The 23,341-nt window shown below is 40.5% G+C and overlaps 1 protein-coding gene across 6 annotated transcripts in view; it reads left to right on the forward strand.

Moving 5' to 3' along the window:
- PHACTR1 (phosphatase and actin regulator 1) overlaps positions 1-23,341 on the forward strand; it is a 545,181-nt gene that overhangs the window by 422,386 nt on the left and 99,454 nt on the right. For 5 of the 6 annotated variants that reach the window (XM_082413295.1, XM_082413298.1, XM_082413299.1 and 2 more), the window contains one exon: positions 20,046-20,126. The exons of the other annotated variant lie outside the window; for it this stretch is intronic. In XM_082413295.1, coding sequence (XP_082269421.1) covers positions 20,046-20,126 — 81 coding nt within the window. The remainder of the gene's footprint in view (positions 1-20,045; positions 20,127-23,341) is intronic. 6 annotated transcript variants of the gene reach the window in all.

Below are 23,341 nucleotides of genomic sequence, written 5' to 3' on the forward strand. Positions count from 1 at the left end.
TATAAATTTTGCAATTCCATTGAGGCAAATTAAAATTTTAACTGAACCTTCTCATAAACTGGCAACGTGAGGCTTGAAAATAGTTTAATGACCTCATTAGAATATTCATCCAACCTGTGATTTTAGACAGGTGCATTTGAAAATAACCTTTTAGGTGTATTCTAAACGAACAAAGCCTGGTATGCTCTAAAGGAAGCTAGTCCTGTAAAATTTCCACCTCAAATTTATAAGCTGAGACTTAGATTTTTCTAACCCTTTTTTCCTCTTCAAATCTATCTCTTATCTTTGGGGTCTTGATAGGAGAATGTGACTGGATTTTCTCTATATCTGAATAAGTCAATTGTAAGCTAGTGTTCATAGGCAGATACATGCAAGTTTTGAATGTGTAATTTCCCTATTTGGAAAGTTAAAGTGTCTTTTCTCAGCTATGCAGATTAGGAAATGACAGTAACTTTAACATGGGCATTTAAGAAGGTAAAAATTCTACTTTGAATATGAACGACATAGTAAATCCTTAAGGTGTTGTTCAAACAATAGTTCAGACAACACTCGTATGAAATAGAGGGCCTCTAGGAAATAGAGTAGTAGTACCCCTTAACATGCAAAATACCTAGAATTTGTTACAGCCCACTTTCCAACAACTTTACTTTTCCCCTCTCACTTTTGGTGAATATTTTTCTTCCAGTTTCATCACTGTGAGAGTCTCTAAGGCTCAGTCATTGTCTTTCTGTTGTTTCTCGTCCAATTTCCCTAGGAAGCCCGTTCTCTCCCTTAATTTTATACTGAGACCTCTTTGGTTGTCCCTTTGCTTCTGATTTCTTGTCAGTTCTCCAATTACATATATTCAGTTTGACCATAAGACATTTTCATTGGGATATCCCGACTCATTCAAAAGATGAATCGCTCAAAAAAAAAAAAAAAATGAATCGATCCCACCCCCAGCCCAAAGCAGACCCCTTCCTAACCTCTCCCCATCAGGGTTGGGGCATCACTCAAGTTCAGTGCAGAAAGGGATATGATATAAGAAATTAGGTGCTTACATCACTAGGAGAATGAAAAGGTAATGGGAAGTTATGGGATCTTCCCAGACCAGGGCTCGAACCCGTGTCCCCTGCATTGGCAGGCAGATTCTCAACCACTGCGCCACCAGGGAAGCCCAGCACTGTGCTTTTTAAAATAATAATTAAAATATTTTAAAAGCTTCCTTAGCTTGTTAGATCTGTTGGGTAGACCTGTTAAATATTTTTAAGGATTCATTTCAATGATTTGATTAAACCTCAAACACAAACATGTAATCCTCTCATGTTCTTTTAATAATGTAGAAAGGAGCTTTCGCAAAGCCAGAAGTTTAGAAAAAGGAGCTTAAACTCAGATGTCATTCAAAATTTGACTTTCATGAAATTCCCTAATCTCTTTTCTTTTCATATCCTTTCCAAGAACCATTATAAGTAAAATAGTGCACTAGACTTTTCTTTAAGAAAAGAAATTAATATAAAAGAAATATCAAGGATCTACTGTATATCACAGGGAACTATACTCAATATTTTGTATTAACCTGTAAGGGAAAAGAATCTGAAAACATAGATACATATATCTATGTATAACTGAATCACTTTGCTGTACACCCGAAACGAACACAACGTTGTAAATCAACTACACTTCAATTAAAAAATAGAACTAAAAAAAATGAAATTAACAAAAAGAAAAGAAATTCAAATGGCCCCTCACCACATGACTGAAATACACCTGAAACTGAAGATTGACTCACATCTCAGGCATCAGTTTCTTCTATTAAAGTAGAGGTTCCTGTACTAACCCTCTCAAAAGAACCTTTCAGAATCAGTAACTCAGAAAAGGTTACATACAATAATAACTTGGTGGCAGAACTGGTTGAGGCCTTTGTTCTAGTTCTGATTAACCAGTGGAACTTCCTGGCTCAGGTTATCACAGAGCTGACTTCTGCCTTCCCTTCCGATCCCAGCTGAAGTCCCACCTGGCTGCACCTACTAGATGACTCCTCCCTCCCCTGAACTCACAGCAGCCCCTGTGCTCTCTCCCCATCACTTGGCCTTGAAAGCCTTCCCCAGAGACCTGTGCCCTCATCTACACTGCACGTCCTGCAAACACCAAGGCCTCCCACCACCCTCCACGTCCCGCACATACATAGTGATGCAGAGCAGGTGTCCGTGACATTGTGGTCGATGATGTAGTGATGATGATTACTATTCATTTCATTAAAGGAGAATTACTGTCTTTGGGAGGCAGTACAGAAAATTAGCAGTTAAAGCTGCTGAATTAAGCAGCGGACAGTCTTTTGTGCCCCGGAAGTGCAACCTTCTTTGCAAAGCCTGGAAGTATGAGGCTTTAGACTTGGGGTTGGTTTTGTTCTGTTCTGTTTGTCTTTTGTAAGGACAGAAGATAAAAATTAATTTTTCAAGATGTACCAAAAAGTCAAGTTAATGAAATGTGCCAATCACTTAAAACTAGTTCAGTGTCTTAGCTATAAAGATACTCAGTTTTTGGTGACCGAATAAGTGAATGACTGAATGTGTGAACTAGAGTTGGACACAAGCCATCTGAATTCAGAGGTTCTGCATACAATGGTACTTTCAAAAGTTGCCTCACTGGAAGGTTTAAATTATTAGGATTAAGTCATCCATATACCTTTTCCCCCACCCTCTTTTGTCCAAAGTAAAAATAAAGAGTCTGGTTTCTATATTTGGTAATGCCCGTGGTTTGAATCCTATGCTCTTGTATTGTACTAAGATGTGGTTATAATACACGGGTGGCCCATGCATGTGGTGAGGGGGAATGGGGATGAGAATGGGTGGGTCTCTTCCTGTTGTCATTCACCTGGAAAGAGAGGCCCATCGCTCTAGAAATCTGAAAGTGAGAGAGCAGGCTCCAGGTGGTGGGAGAGGAAAACATGTCTCTTGGACTCACCTGTGAATCATCAGTCAGGGAGTCTGCTTGGGCCTCTTGGGATTGGAAGGGGTGATGTGTTTCAAGACATGCTAAGGAAAATAAGAGGAGGGAGTTTTGTTCCTCTTGGGGCCTGAGCATTAAAGACGGAGCAGTGTTCCCTGAAGGCAGTGTGGAGCAGTAACTGTCAAAGAGAAAGCTGGATGTTAGTTTCAGGCCGTAAGACAGATTTTATTCCTTACTACTGCAATAGTAAATAGTACCCAGTGTAACACTGGGTACGCTAAAGGAAAAGCACTGAAGGCCAGTAAGGGGTGTGATCGGGCCGTCTGTGTCTGTTCATTGCCTCTTACTGAAGTTCGGCTCCTACCCTCCCACAGAGACTGGAAGACAGGGGCTCTGTCCTTTTTGATGATTATGTTTCAAAGGAATGGCTTCCATATCCTCGAGAAAGACACTCCTGGGTTGTAGAAGATACATACACATCTGCCTCTGTCTCAAAGGCACAGAGAAAGGATTTACTGTTGTCAGTTTTCTAAAGTAAATGCCCAAAGAAAAGGGAGCCCAGGGGCCTATGTCAGGTTTCGGCTGGAACAAACAGTCCATTCTTTGGGCAGTACTCGGCTTTCTCAGGCAGGTACTTTCGGGGGCTAGAGTCATCATCTGAGGGATGCAGCCTTGAGCTGCTAGAAACTATATGTGTTGCTTCAAGTCTCTTAGTGTCGGGGGTGGACAAAATCGTTAGTGTTGAAAATTGAGTTCTTAGAGGCCAAGTCAAGAAGGGGCTTAGAGGAGCCTCTGAACTAGAGTTTGGTCAAGGAGAGAGTCTTTCTCGCCCCTTTGGGAGAAACTCCAGGGGGGAAAATGAGGCGGATGTCAGAGGGATTGGTCCAGCGTTTCCTTCCAGGGGTTACCTTGCAGTCTCCAATTGTAGTTAGTGAGGAAAACGTCGTTTCCTCACACTGACAACAAGAATTTGTGAAGTGATTTATGATGAAACGTGCCATTTCTACCTGAGATTTTTCTTCTTTGTAAAGTTAAACTTTAGCTTTTGAGGAAGTTAGGATTTCGAGGTTCAACATCCGAGGTTGTGTTGATTCTCATGTATCATAAGCTTCTTTAGCTCAAGGATCCAAAGTGTGAACATGACATGGAGCCCTGAAATGCATTTTTTTATGTGAAAGCCACAGTTTTATACTTAGTTTTGAAAGCAATGATGTCAAGAAGGTTTCTTTGCCATTTGTCTTTTTTTTTTTTTTTTTTTGCCACACAGCTTGAAGGTTTGTTCTTCCTCCTTCAACTTATGGGGAAACTCTATAAAGTTCTTTTTCTTGGGTTTTCTACAACAGGGGTTAGCAAACTATGACCCACAGGCCAAATCCATCTCCCACCCTGTTTTTGTAAATAAAGTTTTATTGGAACACAGCCACCTTATTCATTTGTGTACTGTCTGGAGCTGCTGTGACAGAATTGAGTAGTTTCTGTAAAGACTGGTGGCTGTCTGCCCTTTCCAGAAAAAGTTTGCCGACACCTGCTCTACATATTCACAAACTAATTCTTTTTTTCGTTATAAATATATTCTCTACCTGTTTGAAACATAGAGTTGAAATGCTTACAGAATCCATACTTGCTACCTTTGAACGCAATTGTATTTCCCCCCAAATTGTCATTTGAGGAACTCAAGTTGAATGGACAGCGTTGTTTCAAGCCCCACTGAAGTTTCAAAGAAAGCAACCACGTGCATACCAGGGAGCCAGGTTTCCTCATAAACTAGAAACTTTGGCTCATATAATTAGAGACTTTCATCACGTACAGTGGAGAGAGGTACAAATATTTGCAGTGAAGCTACTGTCCTTCATGAATTATGACGACATTTGTGGATAAGTTTCTATTTTGAAAATAAAAGTGACAATAACAACAAAACCTTTATCTCTTTCTCTGAAAAATGTAACCTTTCCTCTTAACTTATTCATCCTTTCCATTAAATTTATCCCCACTTTTCCTCTATAAAGAAATCAAGTCTTATAATCCCAAAGGGTCAAAGGAGGCCTTTAGCTTGTGATATTATTTCTGTGACCTGAGGTGAAGAAATGGCAACTTTTAAAAGCATTTAAGCTCACAGCCAAACATTAGATATTAGATTCTCATAATTTTCCTTTCCCTGAGTTTTGACATCTTAAAACTAACTTCATCCCATCACACCCATTAGGATAGCTATTTAAAAAACAAAAAAACAAAACAAAAAAATAGAAATAATAAGTGTTATGAGGATGTGGAAAATTGGAGCTTTTGTGCACTTTTGGTGGGAATGTAAAACGGTGCAGCCACTAAGGAAAACAGTATGGTGGTTCCTCAAAAAATTAAGCATAGAACTGCTACATACATGATCCAGCCATCCCACTTCTGAAGCGGGATCTCAAAGAGATATTTGCACACACGTGTTCATAGCAGCATTATTCACAATAGCCAAGAGGTGGAAGCAACCCTAAGTGCCCATCGACAGATGAATGGATAAACAAAATGTGATATATACACATACAATTGAATATTTATCCAGCTTTAAAAAGGAAGTCCTGTCACATGCTACAACATAGATGTACCTTGCTAAGTGAAATAAGACAGTCACAAAAAAAAGACAAATATTGTATGATTTCATTTATATGAGGTACCGAGAGCAGTCAGATTCATAGACACAGAAAGTAGAATGGTGGTTGCCAGGGGCTGGCAGGGGAGAAGAATGGGGAGTTATTGTTTAATAGGTATAGAGTTTCAGTTTTACAAGATGAAAATATTGGTTACACAATAATATGAATATACTTAAACTACTGAACTGTACCCTTGGAAGTGGTTACAATGGTAAATTTTATGTCACGTGTATTTTACCACAATTTAAAAAATACTAAGCTGATGGCATCTCTGAGCCAATAGTTTTGACAGAATGTGTGATAAAGTCCAGACAGTTTCTATTTTGTCTCTGTCTTCATGCTTTCACAGCGGTTAGTTTATCTAGTTAGCTCTGTCAGGTGACAGGATGTTTTGATAGGGAAAGAAATCAAATCAAGCTGATTGATCTGTTTTCATGGCTCATTCCTGTAATATTGTATAGGCACAACCTTGGGCAAGATTTTTCTATTAACTTGTTGATGAGGCCAGCGAAGCCACTTTTGTGGGTTTGTGAGGAAGAAAGAGAATGGGTTGATGGTTTACTTCGCCTTTGAACACCATTGAGATCAGCTAGATTCCCATCAGGACCACGGCCATCAAATCCTTTATCCCCTCCCTCACTCAAGCCCAGATGGTACTAAGAATCAACATCTGAATTCTAAATTGCTGCCCTGGCCCAGACATTTCCTCAAATCAACTCATCACTCAGAGTCAATCCCTAGAATTAAGAGACTGCTGGGTAATTTTATGGAGGAAAAAAAAAGTTCCATTCATGATGTCATAAAGAATCAGTCTCAAGCAAATGAAAGACATTGATTTCTGCTATTTCCATTGGTGAATTAAGTGTTGCACGTTTGTTACCTTTCACTCTGCGTGCGACAGTTACTTCAAAAGGAGTGCAAAAATACCCATCAGAAACAAAACTCAGAAGTTGCGATCACGAAGGAGGAACAGAGAAGGCTGCGTGTTCATTTAAGGGAGCAACATGCTGCTTGTCATGTCTCACTGCTTTGTCAGAAAGGGAGGGGGTATTGATGGCATCTGTAAGAACAAGCAGAGCCTCAAGGAAAGCTTTGAGCAGCACTATGCTTCTAGACCTTTGTTCTTTGTTGCATATGTTAAGAGATTTCTTCTTCTTTTGGCAGTGGTTATGTTTTTCAGTTTTTCCAGTTGCTGCTTGGGTAAATGTTTGATTCACACACCTGCTATTCAAATATTCTGGGATTTTTTTTTTCAGGGAATAATATCTAGATACTAAAGTTTGATTTTTTTTTCCCCTAATACAGATTAATAACTCACTTCTCCTATTTGTAGATCATGGCTATTTGGCCATATTGTTTTTATCATTAGCTGACGAATGCTTAGATGAAGAATAGCCAAACCCGCTCTGTTTCTGGGTGAAGCATCTTATCATTGCAAGAGGAGAAGGTTGAGACAGAAATGAAAAAATGTGTTTGGTGTGCAGAATAGGAAAGGATGTTCCTAAATTACTTGGACTTTCTCTTAAATTGGAAGGTTTTGTTATTTAATTATATGCAGTTATGCATTTCTTCTTCATGAGCATTTCTGTTCTCCTTTGGTGTAAAAGTCTTGATGTAGCTCAGTTTTTCAAGGACAGCAAATCTGCACATTTCTTACCTTTATAATTCTCTCCATCAGAAATGACTGATGGGAAGTAACTGAGTGGATATTTACCTTCCAAAACATGGCTGTTACTTAACATACGCATATAAAAGAAGAGAGTGAAATTATAAATTTCTGTGTGACTCTGTATTTCCTTTGGCCAGTTTAACTTTTTCCTAAAGTACAGCGTGATCTTAAAAACAATCACACAATTTATTGAATTTTATGTGTGAGGCAGGATGCTTTGTCTTCATTTGTGAAACCTCATTCGGTGACAGTTAAGTCACTGCTAAACTTTAATAAGATGATTTAAGGAATGATCAGAGTTTACAAGCTACAAAATTTGGCCCAGAAAATAACAAAGCGCATCTCTTTCGTTCTTCTCTATGTGCACTGGAGCCTATCTGTACACGTTTGTTTATTTATGGGTAGTCCGGATGAGTTGTAAGGCGATGGGCAGTATAATGTCATGCTTAAGCTTTCACACACTGGAATCACACGGCTTGGGTTCAAGTCCAATTTTGCACCTTGGGCAAGTTACTTAACACCTTCTTTATCTGCAAGATGGTGATAATCAGGCCTCTGGAGTTGTTGTGAAACTTACAATAAAGTACTACATGGAAAGCGCAGTAAGTAGTTCCTAATACATCGTGAGTGTTACCATGGCAATGGAAGGGGGAAATCAAGTCTTCACACAGAAATGTCCCTTTCAGGCAAAATATTTGTCTGAGTAGCCATTTGACATAACTGTACATAGTTATGGTTTTTTAAATTTTTGTTCAAAATCGTTAGTTGACTTTAATCTGACGAGATACTAAGAACAAATAAATTCCCTCAGTCTAACACTGCTGCCTTTCTCTGTCTTACAAAGAATCAGAGAAGTAAGATTTTAAAGCCTAAACATCTTAACACCGCCTTCTAAAGACTTCATTGCAGCAGAGTTGATTGGACCATGAGAGGAAAAACAAGCAGTGAAAGAGGCAAACCTATTTCCATTAACTTGACAGCACAAAACCCTTTGAACAAGGGCCCTATTATCTTTTGGGTAACAGGTGGTAGCTGGGCTATTAAGCTGTTCTGGGCAGGATTTCAGATTTCCTTCTTCAGTGCTTTGGGCAATACCCTTCTATCATAAAGCGATCGGTAATAATTAGGTGTCTGGAATGAAATACAGTACAGCATTATGCTTCCTACATCTGGAGGAGAAAGTCACTTAACTAGCTCTAAATCAATGAATTTTCTTTTTTATTCCTGACCGGAGTGTTAGAGGTAGCAGAGAACATGATGGAAATGTGAATTGTAGCTTGGTACACAATCACAAAAAAATTAGATGTTAGGACACACTTCCCTGCAAGTAAAAGAAGCAAACCCCAAAGCATCAAACCTTTATTTCTAACATAAATACTTTCATGGCATTGCATTCTCTATCACTGTAGGGCCACCTGTTCCACGTTTAATGAAATAAAGTCCCTTGTAATAGGTGATATACAGGTGAAAAGACAAAGTGAAGGTTGTAAACAGGGCTTAACCTACATTACTTTTCAGATCTTAGTTTTATTAAATCATGTTCTACCATGTTCCCATAAGAGGGGACCAATAAATGGAGAAGGAATTATTTCTACCGTGTCTTGTAAATCTCCGAAGAGAAAACTGATAGTTATTCTGTTAGAATTTGGTCTGAAGTTTTCCTGTGCAGATTGGGGTAGAGAGAGAGAAGATGGAATCTGCAAATTGTAACATAAACTTTCCTCAGTGCCCTCCCAAGAGTGTTGAGTCTGATCCTTGCAAAACTAATTCCCCTAAGTTGCTTCTTACATGCCACTTCAAGGATGGACTCCAAGAACAGTTCAACCTATTTTCAAAAATCAGAATACTTACTTCTGCAAAATTACTCACCTCGAAAACTTTCTGCCAGCTTTCTCCCCCCCTCAAACTTCAGGTCCCTCTTCTGCTGCCCAGATACTTGCAGGCATTAAGAGCAATCATTCTGTGCTCGTATCTGAACTATTTAAAGAAATGACCGGGAAGGAACTTGTGGCTTTTATTGCCTTATGATCACCCTTTCTTTCATTAGCAAGAGTTGTCTGCTGGCCAACTGTATAATTTCATTCTATGGTGGCTGAGTTTTTTACTCTCCTTCAGAGGCTAATACATCAGTGAAAAGAGAAGCAGAATTAGTAAGAAGGTCCTTTGAATGTTTTTGCTTTGGAAAATAAAACATACATTGAGAAAATGCATCAATGTACAGTTTAACAGATGGTTATAAAGTGCATATAACTGCTGCCACATCAAAAAAAAAAGAAAAGATTGACAGCATCTGGGAGCCCCTTAATGTGCCTCTGTGATTGCAATTTCCCTTTCCACCAAAGGGGGACACTGTCCTGATTTTTTATTGTCATCATATTCTTTTCTTTGTAGTTTTAAAGCTTAGAGATATGCATCTCTAAACCATATATTTAGTTTTGCCAGTTTTGAACTTTATATGAATAGAATCACAGTGTGTGTGTTCTTTTGTCGTGCTCTTTTCACTCAGCATTACTTGTAAGATTCATTCATTTTTTATTTTGAGAATTTTCAAACATGAGAGAATTGTATAATGATATCATTGCACAGTTTAATTGTATAGTTATATAGCCATCACCTAACAGTTACTAAGATGTGGCCATATTCATTGCTTTTTTTTTTTTCCTGAAGTGTTTTGAAGTAAATGACAGACATCTCTAATCATTCATCTCTAAAAACTCAGGAATATGTCCTCTATAACCCCAATTCCATTATCATAGGTAGCAAAACTAATAGTAATTCCCTAAAATATCATCTGATACCCAGTCATATTCATATTTTCCCAAATGACCCCCAAATGCTTTGATAGCTAGTTTGTTCAAACCAGGATCCAATCAAGATCCATGAAGAAGGTGCTTTTAACAGCACAACTTACAGCTTAAAATGAGTCTGTGATCCTTTTTCTCATACACTTCATCAGTGGATAAGGCTCCTGTGGGACCTGACTGCAGGCACATCTTCCACAGTAAGAGGGAAATAAATCGCCTTGTCTATGCTAATGACATGTCCAACTCTCATGCTCTCTGACTCCAGGGGAAATTATACTGTCTGCATTACTGTCAGAAAGAAGTACCTAATAGCAATTATGTCAAAACCCAGATTGTTGTTTTGGACAGATTCTCTGTAGTATTGAGCTGATCAAGGTTAAGTCTAGTCTTTACTTATCTGGAGAATGGATGGGGGACTGCCCATCTGGGGAGGTCACTGGAATGCAGATGTCTACCAACTGAAGTCTCCACCAGGACCACAGGAGGACTGGTAGATGGATGGCTGGTCACTTTGCTCCATTAGGATCTTTCTGGATCTTTCAGTCATGCCTTGCTCATTTAATATTCCAGGACTTTAGGTTTTCTGTTGTGTTTGATTCAAGCATTGACCAGAAAGCTCTTTATGAAAGATCTTGGCCCCTCTGTGTCCCTGCTGAGTTAGAAAAGCTGACCTCCCTGGTGTCTTTTTACAACAGAACAACCACATTTGCTTCCTGCAACCTGGAATTTAGATCATTGTTTCGCAGAAGATTTTCCCAGAATGAAAGACCCATGGTACTCCATGAAAGGGTCATACTGTCAAATGAATTTGGGAGAAACACTGGGTTAAACTGAGTTAAACTGGTTTCTTTAGGTCCTCTCCTGCTAATGAACACTGTGATTCTCCAGTGGTACATGGCATTTCCCAAAATTATTGTCCTCAAACCCTTTCCTCAGAGCATCTCTGGGGGTTACTATTCTGCAGAACAGACTGTGGAAAGTGCTGATCTAGATGACTTGGATGTAATCACAAACAACAGTAAATAAACAATCTCATCTCCTACCTCATGGGCCGGGAAGAGTTTATGTAAGCTCGCTACTCAGCGTTGCACAAGTACATTGGGTAGGTTACCATGTTAGAGATGAGGAACCTTATTCATGCACCGCATCTACTTGGACCATCGCTGGAGTTCACATTGTAACAATGTGAATCAGGATCTATGCTTATTATGTGATGAGGACACTTACACCTTAGATTCAATCTTTTACATGAAATTTCCACATGGTTTAGATTTTTAGAGGGGAAAAGAGTTCTAAACTGGTCAGTCTCTCTGTTGTTTAGAAAAATTTTTATTAAAGCATAGTTGATTTCAATGTTGTGTTAATTTCTGCTGTACAGCAAAGTGATTCTGTTTTATATATATATATATATATATATATATATATATATATATATATATATATATATTCTTTTATATATTCTTTTCCATTATGGTTTATCACAGGATATTGAATATAGTTCTCTGTGCTATACAGTTGGACCTTGTTCAGTCTTTCTGATTTTGAGGATCACTTGGCCTTAATTGCCAAGTATATTAAAAGCAATTTTTCATTTTGAATTAGTAATTCAATAAGCTTTCTTTGGATAATCAAGTAATCAAAAACCTTCTTGCCTCGTGATTCTACATTTAGCAAAATGTTTAGATATTCATAGGACCCCTCAACATCATCTGAGTTGGTAAAAGTCGGTGCTTGTACAAATTGCTTCTAGATTAACAGGACTTCTTCTTGAATGTGTTTATCATACCATTCTGTCTGAAACTAGACGTTTAAAATTGCATTCTTTTCTACTTCTTTCTTCAACACAGCATTTAGATTGACAACCTTGTTGCTTTTCTCCTTAATTTCCTTATGAAATAGAAGATCAACTGGCATTTGTCATCTGATCTTTTGAAATGGAAGACCTCTGGATTTATCCCTTCCTCCAAATCCTAGCTCTCCTTTCCCCTCTTTTATATATTGTATGTATACATTTAATTTTGAAAGAGAGTCTCTTCATCTTAAGGAAAATGGATGCATTTTCTCTGGAGATAGTGTAAATGTGGGTTGGTTGTTTCATGTTGGGTCCTTCTAGGATGTAGTTGCATCATATTAATAATTGTCCTTATTTATGATGTCAGCTGGGAAGTAGAGGTAGGTTCCAGGTTCTGGAGGCTCATTCCATTTGTTACTTGTAGATCTCTAGCATAAATTCACTTTCACTGGAGTTTTCAAATTTTAAAGGGATAAAAGCTACAGATTTTACTTGCAAGTTGATTATTCTAACCACAGAAAGCATAAGACTCTGCAGTAAGCTACTGCAGATTTCATCATTTCTCAATTGTTTTCCCCCCTTCAAACTTCTATGCCATACAGAATGTAATTTAAAGGCAGTTGAGCAGAGAATTCAACAGAGACAGGTTATCCTAGAGAAAAATATGAACAACTCCCTCCTCTGGTACTCTGAGAACCAGATGACTGAAAAAGCATCAATATTGCTTTTTTCCCCCATTTCCTCATTTTATGAAATATAAGAGTTTCTTTCTTCCATCAGTATGGGAAGCACAGCGAAAATACCCTGCCCAGTAAGTCTAGCGATATATTTTAGAAAAATTCTTTTACCTGTTCACATGGGTGCCTGAACAGGCATATTCACAGTAGCAATATTTGTAGGCCAAAAATGCGAAGCAACTTAAATTTTCTTCAGCTGCAGATGGTGAAATAAGTTCTGGCACTTATATCCCATGTAATGGTATGTGGTACTCAAAAAGAATGAGGTGCTTCTGTATGTGCTGATGGGAAGATCTCTAAAACATATTTATAAATGAGAGGAGAAAAAAGAGTTGTAGAACAATATGAGCAGAATGATCCCATTTGTGGTTTTAAAAACTGTATTTATATAGTGTGGGAGTGTGTGGGAAAGAGGGAGAGAGAGAGAGAGGGAGGAAAGAAAAGAGAGAATGAAAATATCAAAGAAGCGCAGTAGTGAGATTTGATGAGTTGGGTCTATAGAAGGAGGGACAATGAAAAAGGAGTTTGTTTTCTGTTTCTTGAATTATTTACAGTGAAAATGTTTCATGTATTTTTATAAATAAAAAAATAAAAGAACACGTGTATGTGAGCACATGAAAAAAATAAAAAGAAAATGTCCTAGTTATTTTTAACAAAATCATCCATCACAGGCATTCACTAAGCAGAACAAGCCCATCCAAGATGCCTGTTTTAAATTCATTGATGTTAAAGAAGCATAGGATTCCTTGGCTTAGCACATACCCATGTGGATAGGGAGACTGAAAAAAAATAATTAGGGGGAGGTGATGGGGAACTGGCTTTTAGTAAATATGGCATATACTGCAGTGGTGGCTTAAAAGAGGTTTACAATAGTGATCAGAACTGCTGTCACTCCATTACCAGAGTTAGTCTCTGTGCTTTGGTGGAATTTACTGCTGAGAATCGGTCCTTCGCCAGACTTTGTTAATAAAGCGCTTGCTCAAATGTAAACAGACTTCAGAGCAATAGAATGGAACATAAAGCTGTGAAAACCAAAACCCTCATTAGTTTTTCCCTTTGTTTACAAACCAGTGCAAGAATAGGTGTGCTTTAAAATGTAGGCTTTATTATTATTCAGGTATGATGAAGCCCACAGATCGAGAGACAATTGCCATTGAAAAGAGAGTCTATTATATTCACAGATCCTGAAGAGAAAGGGTCATGCCAGGCCATGGAGGGCCTCGTGGAGAAGCACCAGGGTTGTTCAGGAAGCAGAAAGGGAGGAGAATATGGGCAAGAGCCTTTATTGTGGTTTCCACAGGAAGGAATGGGCAGGACAGGGTTAACAGGTGTGCCTGGCTAGTGTGAATCATTTCAGTGGCTCTGGGGCATAAGGACTGTCTCTAGTTGTCTGGTACCTGGCCCTGGGTGAGGAGGGCAGGAGAACCTTGGCCTGTAGTGCAAGAACGATATATGAAAGGCAGGCTCATAGGCAAGTCACTTACTATCTGTAAGAATCTGTTCGCCCTGGGAGGGGCTGTCTGTCTCTAGGATCAGCATGGCTCCAAGACGTCAACATATCAGAAGTACGAAAAATAAAAAGGCACGGTCAATAGATGGTGATAAAATGCAAGAATACCTATGCCAGCAGCCGCATAGCACAGGGAGATTAGCTCAGTGCTTTGTGACCACCTAGAGGGGTGGGATAGGGAGGGTGGGAGGGAGGCACAAGAGGGAGGAGATATGGGGATGTATGTATATGTATAGCTGATTCACTTTGTTATAAAGCAGAAACACACCACTGTAAAGCAATTATACTCCAATAAAGATGTTAAAAAAATAAAAAAGGCCTTTCAAGGTTTTCTGCATGGTTTTTATATGAATGTTTAATGACAAGCTTCGAGAGCCTTCCTTGGACATGCCAACCTTTTAATATAATTTTGGGGGGCCATTTGGGGCCATTTTTGGTACAGTAATTGAGAAGTACTTCTCGCACTCATTTCAGGCAAGAAAGGGGTATGTGAAGCTTTTTAAAATGTGTTTGGACCTACTCAACTAATTCTTTGTTTGTCTTTGTCTCTAAAAGCCAGTCAGTCATTTTTCCCCTTTTCCTCTTCAGGCTCTCTCATATGCTGGCGTAGAATTTTAGACCGGGTGTCCCTGCAGTAGCCCTGGCACATTTGCTGGTTTATGGTTTTGATGTTTCAGTCACCACAGGCCCATCTCAAAAGCCTATTACAAGTGTTCTGCACCTACTACCGCCTGGAGATTCGGTTCTTTTCTAAAGATCCAAGGAGTTGCATTGTTGTGCTCTGAGCTGTATTTTCATTTTGGGGGGAAACCAGCTTCCTGCTTTTTCTATTTTGTTTCTATTCTGTTAGAGGTTAAAATAATTGTTTTTAGAAAGTTACTTTAGTATGCTATATATCTAATCCTTGTATTTTACTGTTGTCCTCTTGCTGACTGTGGCCTAAAGTTTAATTTAATCGTCTGCTTAGATTTACTATTTTTGTTTTTAACTCATGTTTTTGCCCTGGTGGTCACTATTTTTTTTTTTCATAACAGCTTGATTGAGGTGCAATTTACACAACATAAAATTAACTCTTTGGACGAGTACAGCTCAAGGATTTTAGTAAAACTGAAGAGTTGTGCAACCATCACTGCATTCCAGTTTCATAACCAAAAAGTTTACACCAGCACATTCCCATGTGTGGTCACTCAGATTTTATATTGCCCTGTGCTTTAATAACTGAATAATATTGGAATGATCCTTATATAGTAGATTTTCTTATTTTAAATTAAGTCCTTACTGACTTTATTTTTTTATATAAAAGTGTTACCTACTTGTGTGCTTTTTGCCACAAGTTTAACAAAGTAGCTTTTCAGTTTTATTTTCCTTTTAAGAGATAAATGATGTTGTTCTGTTAACTTCCATTTCCCATCTCCCAGGGACCAACATTCCCCAGTTAATCAGCTCCCTTATCACACCTCGGTACTCACTTACCTGATTTATTCCTCCTATCCTTTGGACAGATGCAGTACACGTTATACCTTCTCTTCCCCGATGCGTTGCTCCTCATCTTCTGACTTCCTTAACTTTTCATAATCTCTTCTCTTCTTTTTTTGTCTTTGTTTTACCCAAAGCCAAAATTGTTGGAGAGGGAGGATTGGACCTAGCCTTGGTTGGTGAAAAGGAAACCGTTATATTTTCTTTCTCGCCACGTGGAATCCTCTTCCCCCTGGGGTTTATGGCTTAGTAGTAGACCAGGTCAGGTGATCTAAGCTGTCCTCCTGCACCGAGAACCCATTTTATTTCACTCCCTGGGGCAGTGGGTGAGCTTGTCTTTGACCCCAGTTAAACTTAGCTCGAACTTTGGAGGAACTGCTGAAAATAAGATTAGCAGAGAGGCATCGTGTATACCTTGTTAAGAGAGATAGTGAAGAGTGCCTTAGAAAGAAGAAGCTCCTGAACCAAAGTGTACTTATGTTATTGTACTGTGATGCTCAGCCCCAAATAAACTAGTAATAAAATTGTCTTCTAGTTTTAAAAACTTATTCCCTTGAAGTATAGTTGATTTACAGTGTGTTAATTTCTGCTGTACAGCAAAGTGATTCAGTTATACATATATATATTCTTTTTCATATTCTTCTCCATTATGGTTTATCACAGGATACTGAATATAGTAGCCTGTGCAGTAGGACCTTGTTTATTCTTGCCTTCCATTTTTAAAGCGTTATACATTAGATTATATTTAGAGCCTATATACATAATAACAATCTCCATAATAAAGTGGTATTGTGGAGGCAAAAAAAAAACCCCACAGACTTTAAAATCTCTTTCTGCTCTTCTACTTACTGCTGTGTGACTCTGAGCAAGTTAATTTTGCTGGGCCTCAGGTGCCACATCTGTATAATGGGAATAATAACACTTCACAGGACTGTGGTGAAGATTAAATGACATGTCATCCACCCTTCTCACAATGATCTGTGTATTCTCTCTGGGCACAGGGTTCTGCACTAGGAAATGGACAAAGCCAAAGCATAAATAAGCCATCTCTTCCCAGAATGTCAGTTAAAGGTGGAAATTGGTGTGCATGTGGGAGAGGGTGGAGGGGGGGTACTTTCTTATTTAAATAAGAGCGGATATATTATGTGAGCTCCACCTTCGTTCTTAAGGAAAAACTCAATACATTAAAGAAATGGCATGCTTGGGACAGGCAACTTCAGTCACACCCTTGGAGCCCCTGGCATTACCCCTTTGCCATTAGGAGTGTTCACATGGAAAAGTCCCAGAAGCACTGGCATGTATAGGACAACCTCATTATCCCTGTTTCATGACGTATCCCACGACCTTTCCCGAGCACGTACCTGATATCTCCTCCTGGGTGCTGACATTGAGCTCACCATCCTCCCTCCATGCCTGATTCTCCTTCTGTGTCCCCTGCCTTAGTAATTGACACCACTGTCCATTTAGTTACTCAAGTCAAGAACCAAGGAGTCCTTCTTGACCCCTCTCTCCCCTGCACACCCCATGCCCAATCCTTACCTTCAGGTCGTGGCAACATTGCCACCTTCACATGTCTTGAGTGTATCCCTTGTCTTTGTGTCCGTCTTCAGCATCTTAGGGTAGCTGCCATCATCTTCTGCCCAGACTTCTGTAATCACCTGGTAACTGGCCTCCCTCCAATCCATCCTCCACGCTAAAATGGGTGTTGGTCTTTCAGATACTTAAATCTGATCACTTCTTCCCATTTCCCTTAGAATAACATGGTCAATAAGGCCTTTGCATGGCCCAGGCCCCCTGCCCCTTTGGCCGCATCTTAAACCATCATTCTACACCTGGTGCTGGTGGTACAGTCACACCAGCTTGCTTTCTGCTTGTCCACGGCACCCTGATTCCTCCGTCAGGAGCCGTTGCCAAGCTTGCTGTATCTGGAGTGTTTCCGTCAGCTCCTACCCAACTGCCCTGGGCTAAGATAAGGTATATTTATCTTTCAAACTCAGCTCTGGGGTTTCTTCCTCAGAAAAGCTTTTTCTAACTCCTCAGTGGAGGAGGTTATTTATCATACGCTCTGATGGAACCATGTCTTCTTCTTCTTTTTTTTTTTTTTTAATTATTTTATTTATTTTATTTTTGGCTGCGTTAAGTCTTCGTTGCTGCACGCGGACTTTCTCTAGTTGCGGTGAGTGGAGGCTACTCTTCCTTGCGGTGCGTGGGCTTCTCACTGCAGTGGCTTCTCTTTGTTGCGGAGCACGCGCTCTGGGTGTGCAGGCTTCAGTAGTTGTGGCGCACGGGCTCAGTAGTTGTGGCTTGTGGGCTGTAGAGCACAGGCTCAGTAGTTGTGGCACACGGGCTTAGTTGCTCCGTGGCATGTGGGCTCTTCCCGGACCAGGGCTCGAACCCGTGTGCCCTGCATTGGCAGGTGGATTCTTAACCACTGCACCACCAGGGAAGCCCCAAGGAACCATGTCTTCTTTTATGAGGCCCATCTCAATTTGCAGTCACACATTAGGCGATATCATCATTTGATGACTGAATCACACATTAGTCTGTAATCCCTGTGAGGGAGGGGCTGTCCCTTTGGTCACCATCATCTCCAGCCCCTGACAGAGTAGCTTTGCACTCCAGGCAGCTGGTCCTCAGTTGTTGAATGAGTGCGGAGAGACAGCTGAGGTCCGGATGCCTAAGTGGTTGGCCTGGCAGTGTCCATATTCTGCTGATACTTGAGATCTCGGACCTCTGCGTCTAGGGCTCTGTCCGGCTCTCTGTAGATCCTTCCCTTAGTGCCGTGGGTCAGGTTCATCCACTTTACTCCACGGTTTTGAAAAGCCCCTGGGAAACCTCATTTTGTTGAAGAGAAATCTGTTCATTTACATGCTTCAGTACGGGATGGCAAAGCACCTGTTTATTCACCCAAAAGATCGCTAACAAACTTTTTACTTAAAAACCCCCGCTTCATCTTGCCTGTTCAGTCTTTCCCACTGGGCTGCTGAGCAAATCTTTTTTCAAATCAGGCAGAACTTTCTAACCGAACTGCACGCACCTCTCTTCCCCTTCCCCGGGCATCCCTCTTCTGCACGAGAACCCCGTCTGCCCTCTTCCCACCATATCTTGCTCTTTGGGTTGGGACATAAAACTCCTTCACCTCCCAAAACGAACACCTCTCCATTGATTCTCCCACCCGCCTCTAACCCTTGCCCTTCCGTACAGCCTTCCTGCCCTCACGTCTGTGGGTAAATCGTGGTGGCTGGGGTGGAGGCATCAGTGTCTTCCCAGACTGGCAAAGTGACTTGATTAAGGTCACACAGCTAGTGGGTAACATAGTTGCAATCACAATTCTTGTTTCCTTGCTTTCTCTCTAGTTCTTACTCATATTCTTTGCATTAACTTCTATTGAGAGGTGTGTGTGTGTGTGTGTGTGTGTGTGTGTGTGTGTGTGTGTGTGTGTTTAATATGCATCTAAATTTGTCTGCATAAAATTGTTTCTTTATTTTATAACTGGTATTTTTCCCCCCTGAATAATTGTGTATCCAAAGGATATAAAGAATCTCAAGTTGACAAAAGTGATTGCCGTCACCTCTGGCCTCCTCCATTCCGTGTTTACTGAAATGTCAGCTGCTGGAATAGCTTTCTTTCCTCTACAGGTTCTGCTGGTTTCCCCTTCCCTACCTGGGGACACAGGCCTGCCCTTTCGTGCTGCCCTCACTTCCCCACTCTGGGGCTCTGTTTCCACTTGACTTGCCCTCCATCATACCCACTGATCCGAGAGGAAGCGCTCCCTCTTCCCCCCTGCAGCTCCCACCTGCCTGAACGGTTGGCTCAGGTGAATGGCTGGTCAAGTGGAAGTGTGTCTGGGAACTGAACAGTCCGTTCCTTGTTTGGAGCCAAGAGAGGAGAGCAGTGGGTGGGTGTCACATGGAGGTCTCCCACCACCCCCCAGGCTCTCCTCGGGAACCTGGGTACCAATCCAGGGAGCTTTTTAGGAGATATTTTCAAATGACTTTTAAAATAGTTGGGAAGCAACAAAATCCTCAGTGAGACGTGATCTGTATGAACTAGGTAATTAAAAAAGAAATCCCACCTATGAGGAAAGGCCACACTCAGGAAGATGCTGCGTGATGCAGAGGTTAAGCCGAGGGCAGAGGTAGTGTTTTCTGGCTTTGAATCCTGGATGCTCTTCTCAGTATGACTCTGATAGGTTGTTGAACTGCTCTATGGTACAGTTTCCTCAACCATATATCGCGTTAAATAAAATGAGATTAAAAACGCCTACCTCATAGGTAATTTGATTGTCTTGACGATTAAATGAAATAATTGGATTAAAATGCTGATCATAGTATCCAAACGTATTAACTGGTATCATTAGCTTACATTAGTAAAGTATAACTTACGGAAGCTTTCCCATATATTACATTTCAATACATCTTAAAATATGATGCTTTTTAGAAACGTCTTTGTTACCTACTCACCCCTGCTTCTCTGTGTTTTGCTCGCAGCCCTGGAAAGGAAAATATCGATGAGGCAAAGCAGAGAGGAGCTAATAAAACGAGGGGTCTTGAAGGAAATCTATGATAAAGGTAAGGGGACCACTCCAGTCTCCATGAGCCAGAAAAAAAGCCGTGCATGGAATCTGTGTGCATATTTCTTGGAGTATTGGATTCAGTTTTCTGTATCACTTTATCAGAGTTTGAACCTTTAAAACTCCAGACACTTCTGGAGAGATCAGAGAATGTAGCAGACAGCGCTGAAGTGATTGCTATTATAGAGGGAATGAAAGCTCCCTTTTTCTCGGCACTGGAATCCAACCATAGGATGCTGAGACAAATGATGTGGCCTGAGGAATGGTGTCAATACTGTTGGGAGCCTGTTGGTGTCTGAACACACACAGCTGGGGTGAATTGAATTGCTCAGGCTCTTTCAGGCACTAGGGCTTCCCAGGACAAATGTTAAAAATCCACAAGAATCTAGAATTTCTCTAACAGAGTTTTTGGGGCAGTCCATCTCCCAACAACAGGAGAAATCAAAGTGGAGAAAATTACATATAATTTTATATAAATGTACACATATTTCAAATGATAATATTTCCATTGATTACAAATGTGCTGTGAACGTGTCCAAAAGTGTTTGCTGGTGAAATTATCCTGTGTCTTTTGCTGATTGAACTACTGCCTTTAAATACGAAGGTATGCAGTGGTTTACCCAGTATATTAACTATTCTTCACCCCCCTCCCCTTCCTCTCACCATCCTTCATTTAAGGCTGTAAGAGAAATGATGAACTGTTATTCCAGTCTTGTTACGGTCATCAGTAATCATTGTCTGTTCCAGATCTTATTATTTGAGGCCAGTGATATTTGTTGGGCCAGATAATTATTAAATCACGTGTTCCACTTTAAAGATGCACCCTGATCATCAAAGTGATCCTGTAATTCTGGCAGTGCAGTCAGTTTTCCATGTTTTTGTAGGTCTTCTACACGCCTAGTTTGTGTTCTGATACAGAAAGGCAGGTTGCGTTTCTAACTTGGGTGCTTCTGTCTGATTTCACTGTCTTCAGTGAGCTGGTCCTTATTCCTCTGGTGGTACAGTTCACCCCATTCATTCCTGCCGTGGAGCTTCCTGATGGCACTTTTGAAGTATGTTTTCTTAGCCCACATGGCCACCCTGAAACGCTGCAAGTAGGAGGTGGCACCGCTCTCGCCCTAGTGGCAGGGGATGCAGCAGGTAGGGTGTGAAGCTGTACTATTTCAAACCGCCTTTGTTCATTAGCAGAGCCTCCTGGCCCCAAGGCATCCCTATGGCGAGTCACGTCATCCTTCTACTTCTGGGCGAGACATACCAAGATACAGTTTCTTTGGTTGATTAAGTTCTCCAGAGAAAAAGAATGCATCATTTTTGTCACTTTTCTCCAATGTCTTATTTCGGTACAGGCCCCCCAAACCATCCCTTATATTGACCTTAAGTTTCCATGTTTCATCTCAAACTCCTTTCTCTATATTCCCTCCCCGGTGAAGACAGGAAGTGTCTGGCCGCAGGTATGGTATTACATGGTCAGCATCCAAGAGTTTAAATAAAGATTACTGTCCTAGCTAAAGCCTGTTCAGATCCAGTTAAATGATCCCTCCCCCTCCCTCCTTTCTTCCTGTAAATTTTATGTCTCTCACAGGAAAATTTCAGGAATCCTTTAAAGGAGAGGATACATTTTATTATAGTATTTATTATTTCCATTATACCTAATAACTGAGTTAGGGTAAATATTGCCGGAGTAACTTCCTGACTTAATCAAAGAAGCCATAGACTGTTAGAGCAAAAGCCCATTTTACAGAGGAAGAAACAGGGGACATTGAGGCTGGGGCCTGCCAGCCCCCATTAGGAGTTGCCCCAAGATTAGGAGCTGTGTCCTGTTTGTGGTCGACTCACAGCATGCTCTCAGCAGCCGGCTGCAGAGGAAAGGACCAGGCTAGCTGCCACCTGTCACCACAACTTATGGTTTTATTTTTGTCTTTGCACTTACCGCTGTCTGCTTTTTTCTGTTCTGTTGTTGGCTGGCTTTCCTCACTAGCACGTTAACTCCAGGAGAACATGGACTTCATAAGGCTTGATGCCAGACCCCCTCAGAAAGTGGCTGAGATAGATTGGCTCAAAAAGTGCTTATTGTTTGTATGATGGGAATGGGAGCAGAGGGAAACTAAAATTGCACATAGTAGATACAGAAGTTTGTATTTGCTGTGGGTTTTTCTGATAAAAGCATCCATTTTGTATCACTGCGGATATTAATCACATCACCTTGTATTCTGTTACATCAGCTGTTCAGAACGTGAGCCCTGTAATCATTGCTTGGATTCAATTCCAGTTTCACTGCTGAGTGGCTGTGCAACTTTAGTAAAGTTGCATAACTTCTCTGTGCTTCTATTTCTGTATTTGAAAGTGTGGATAATATTGTAATGAGATAACATATCTGTATTAGTTTGCCAGGGCTACCATAACAAAATACCACAGACTGAGTGACTTAAACAACAGAAATGTATTTCCTCACAGTTTTGGAGGCTAGAAGTCCAAGATTCAGGTGCCAGCAGGATTGGTTTCTGGTGAGACCTCTTCTTCGACTTGCAGATATCTGCCATCTTGCTGTGTCCTCACATGGCCTTCCCTCTGTGCGTGCACACTTCTGGTGTCTCTTCCTCTTTTCATAAGAAAAGCAGTCCTGTTGGATCAGGACCACCCTTAGGACCTCATTTAACCTCATTACTTCCGTAAAGGCCCATCTCCAAATACAGTCACACTGGGGGTTTGGGCTTCACATATAAATTTGGGCAGGAGGGAGAGGGGGTGACACAATTCTATCCATAACAACATGTAGAGTAAAATATTGGCTATCATCCCATAAGTTCTCAAGAAATTGTTAACACCCCATTATTAGTAGTAGTATCATCATCATCCTTTATATTTTTTAAAATCCTTTATATGCTTTAGCCTAGTTCAGGCCCACGAGTTAGGAAGGGACATCATTGTTCCCTTTTATCTTAAGTGCAAGGATCTTCAACCCCCCTCACAATGGCCTTACCAATGTGGGTGGCCGAGAACCTAGCCCCTTGGTATCTGATTTAATTACCTTCTCACCCCTCCACCCTGTCTCCTCTTTAGTCTCTAAACACGTTGTTTTCCTGTCATTCATCCTTCCCCTTTCTACAGCATCATTCAACTTGCTGTGTCTGGGATTCTAGTGAGTAAAACAAATAAACTTTCATTGCCACATCCTGAGTGAACAGCAAGAGGCAAAGAGCCTTTCATTGTTTT

The sequence above is a fragment of the Balaenoptera physalus genome (genome assembly GCF_965194825.1).
Source record: "Balaenoptera physalus genome assembly, chromosome: 11".
NCBI classification, from domain to species: domain Eukaryota; kingdom Metazoa; phylum Chordata; class Mammalia; order Artiodactyla; family Balaenopteridae; genus Balaenoptera; species Balaenoptera physalus.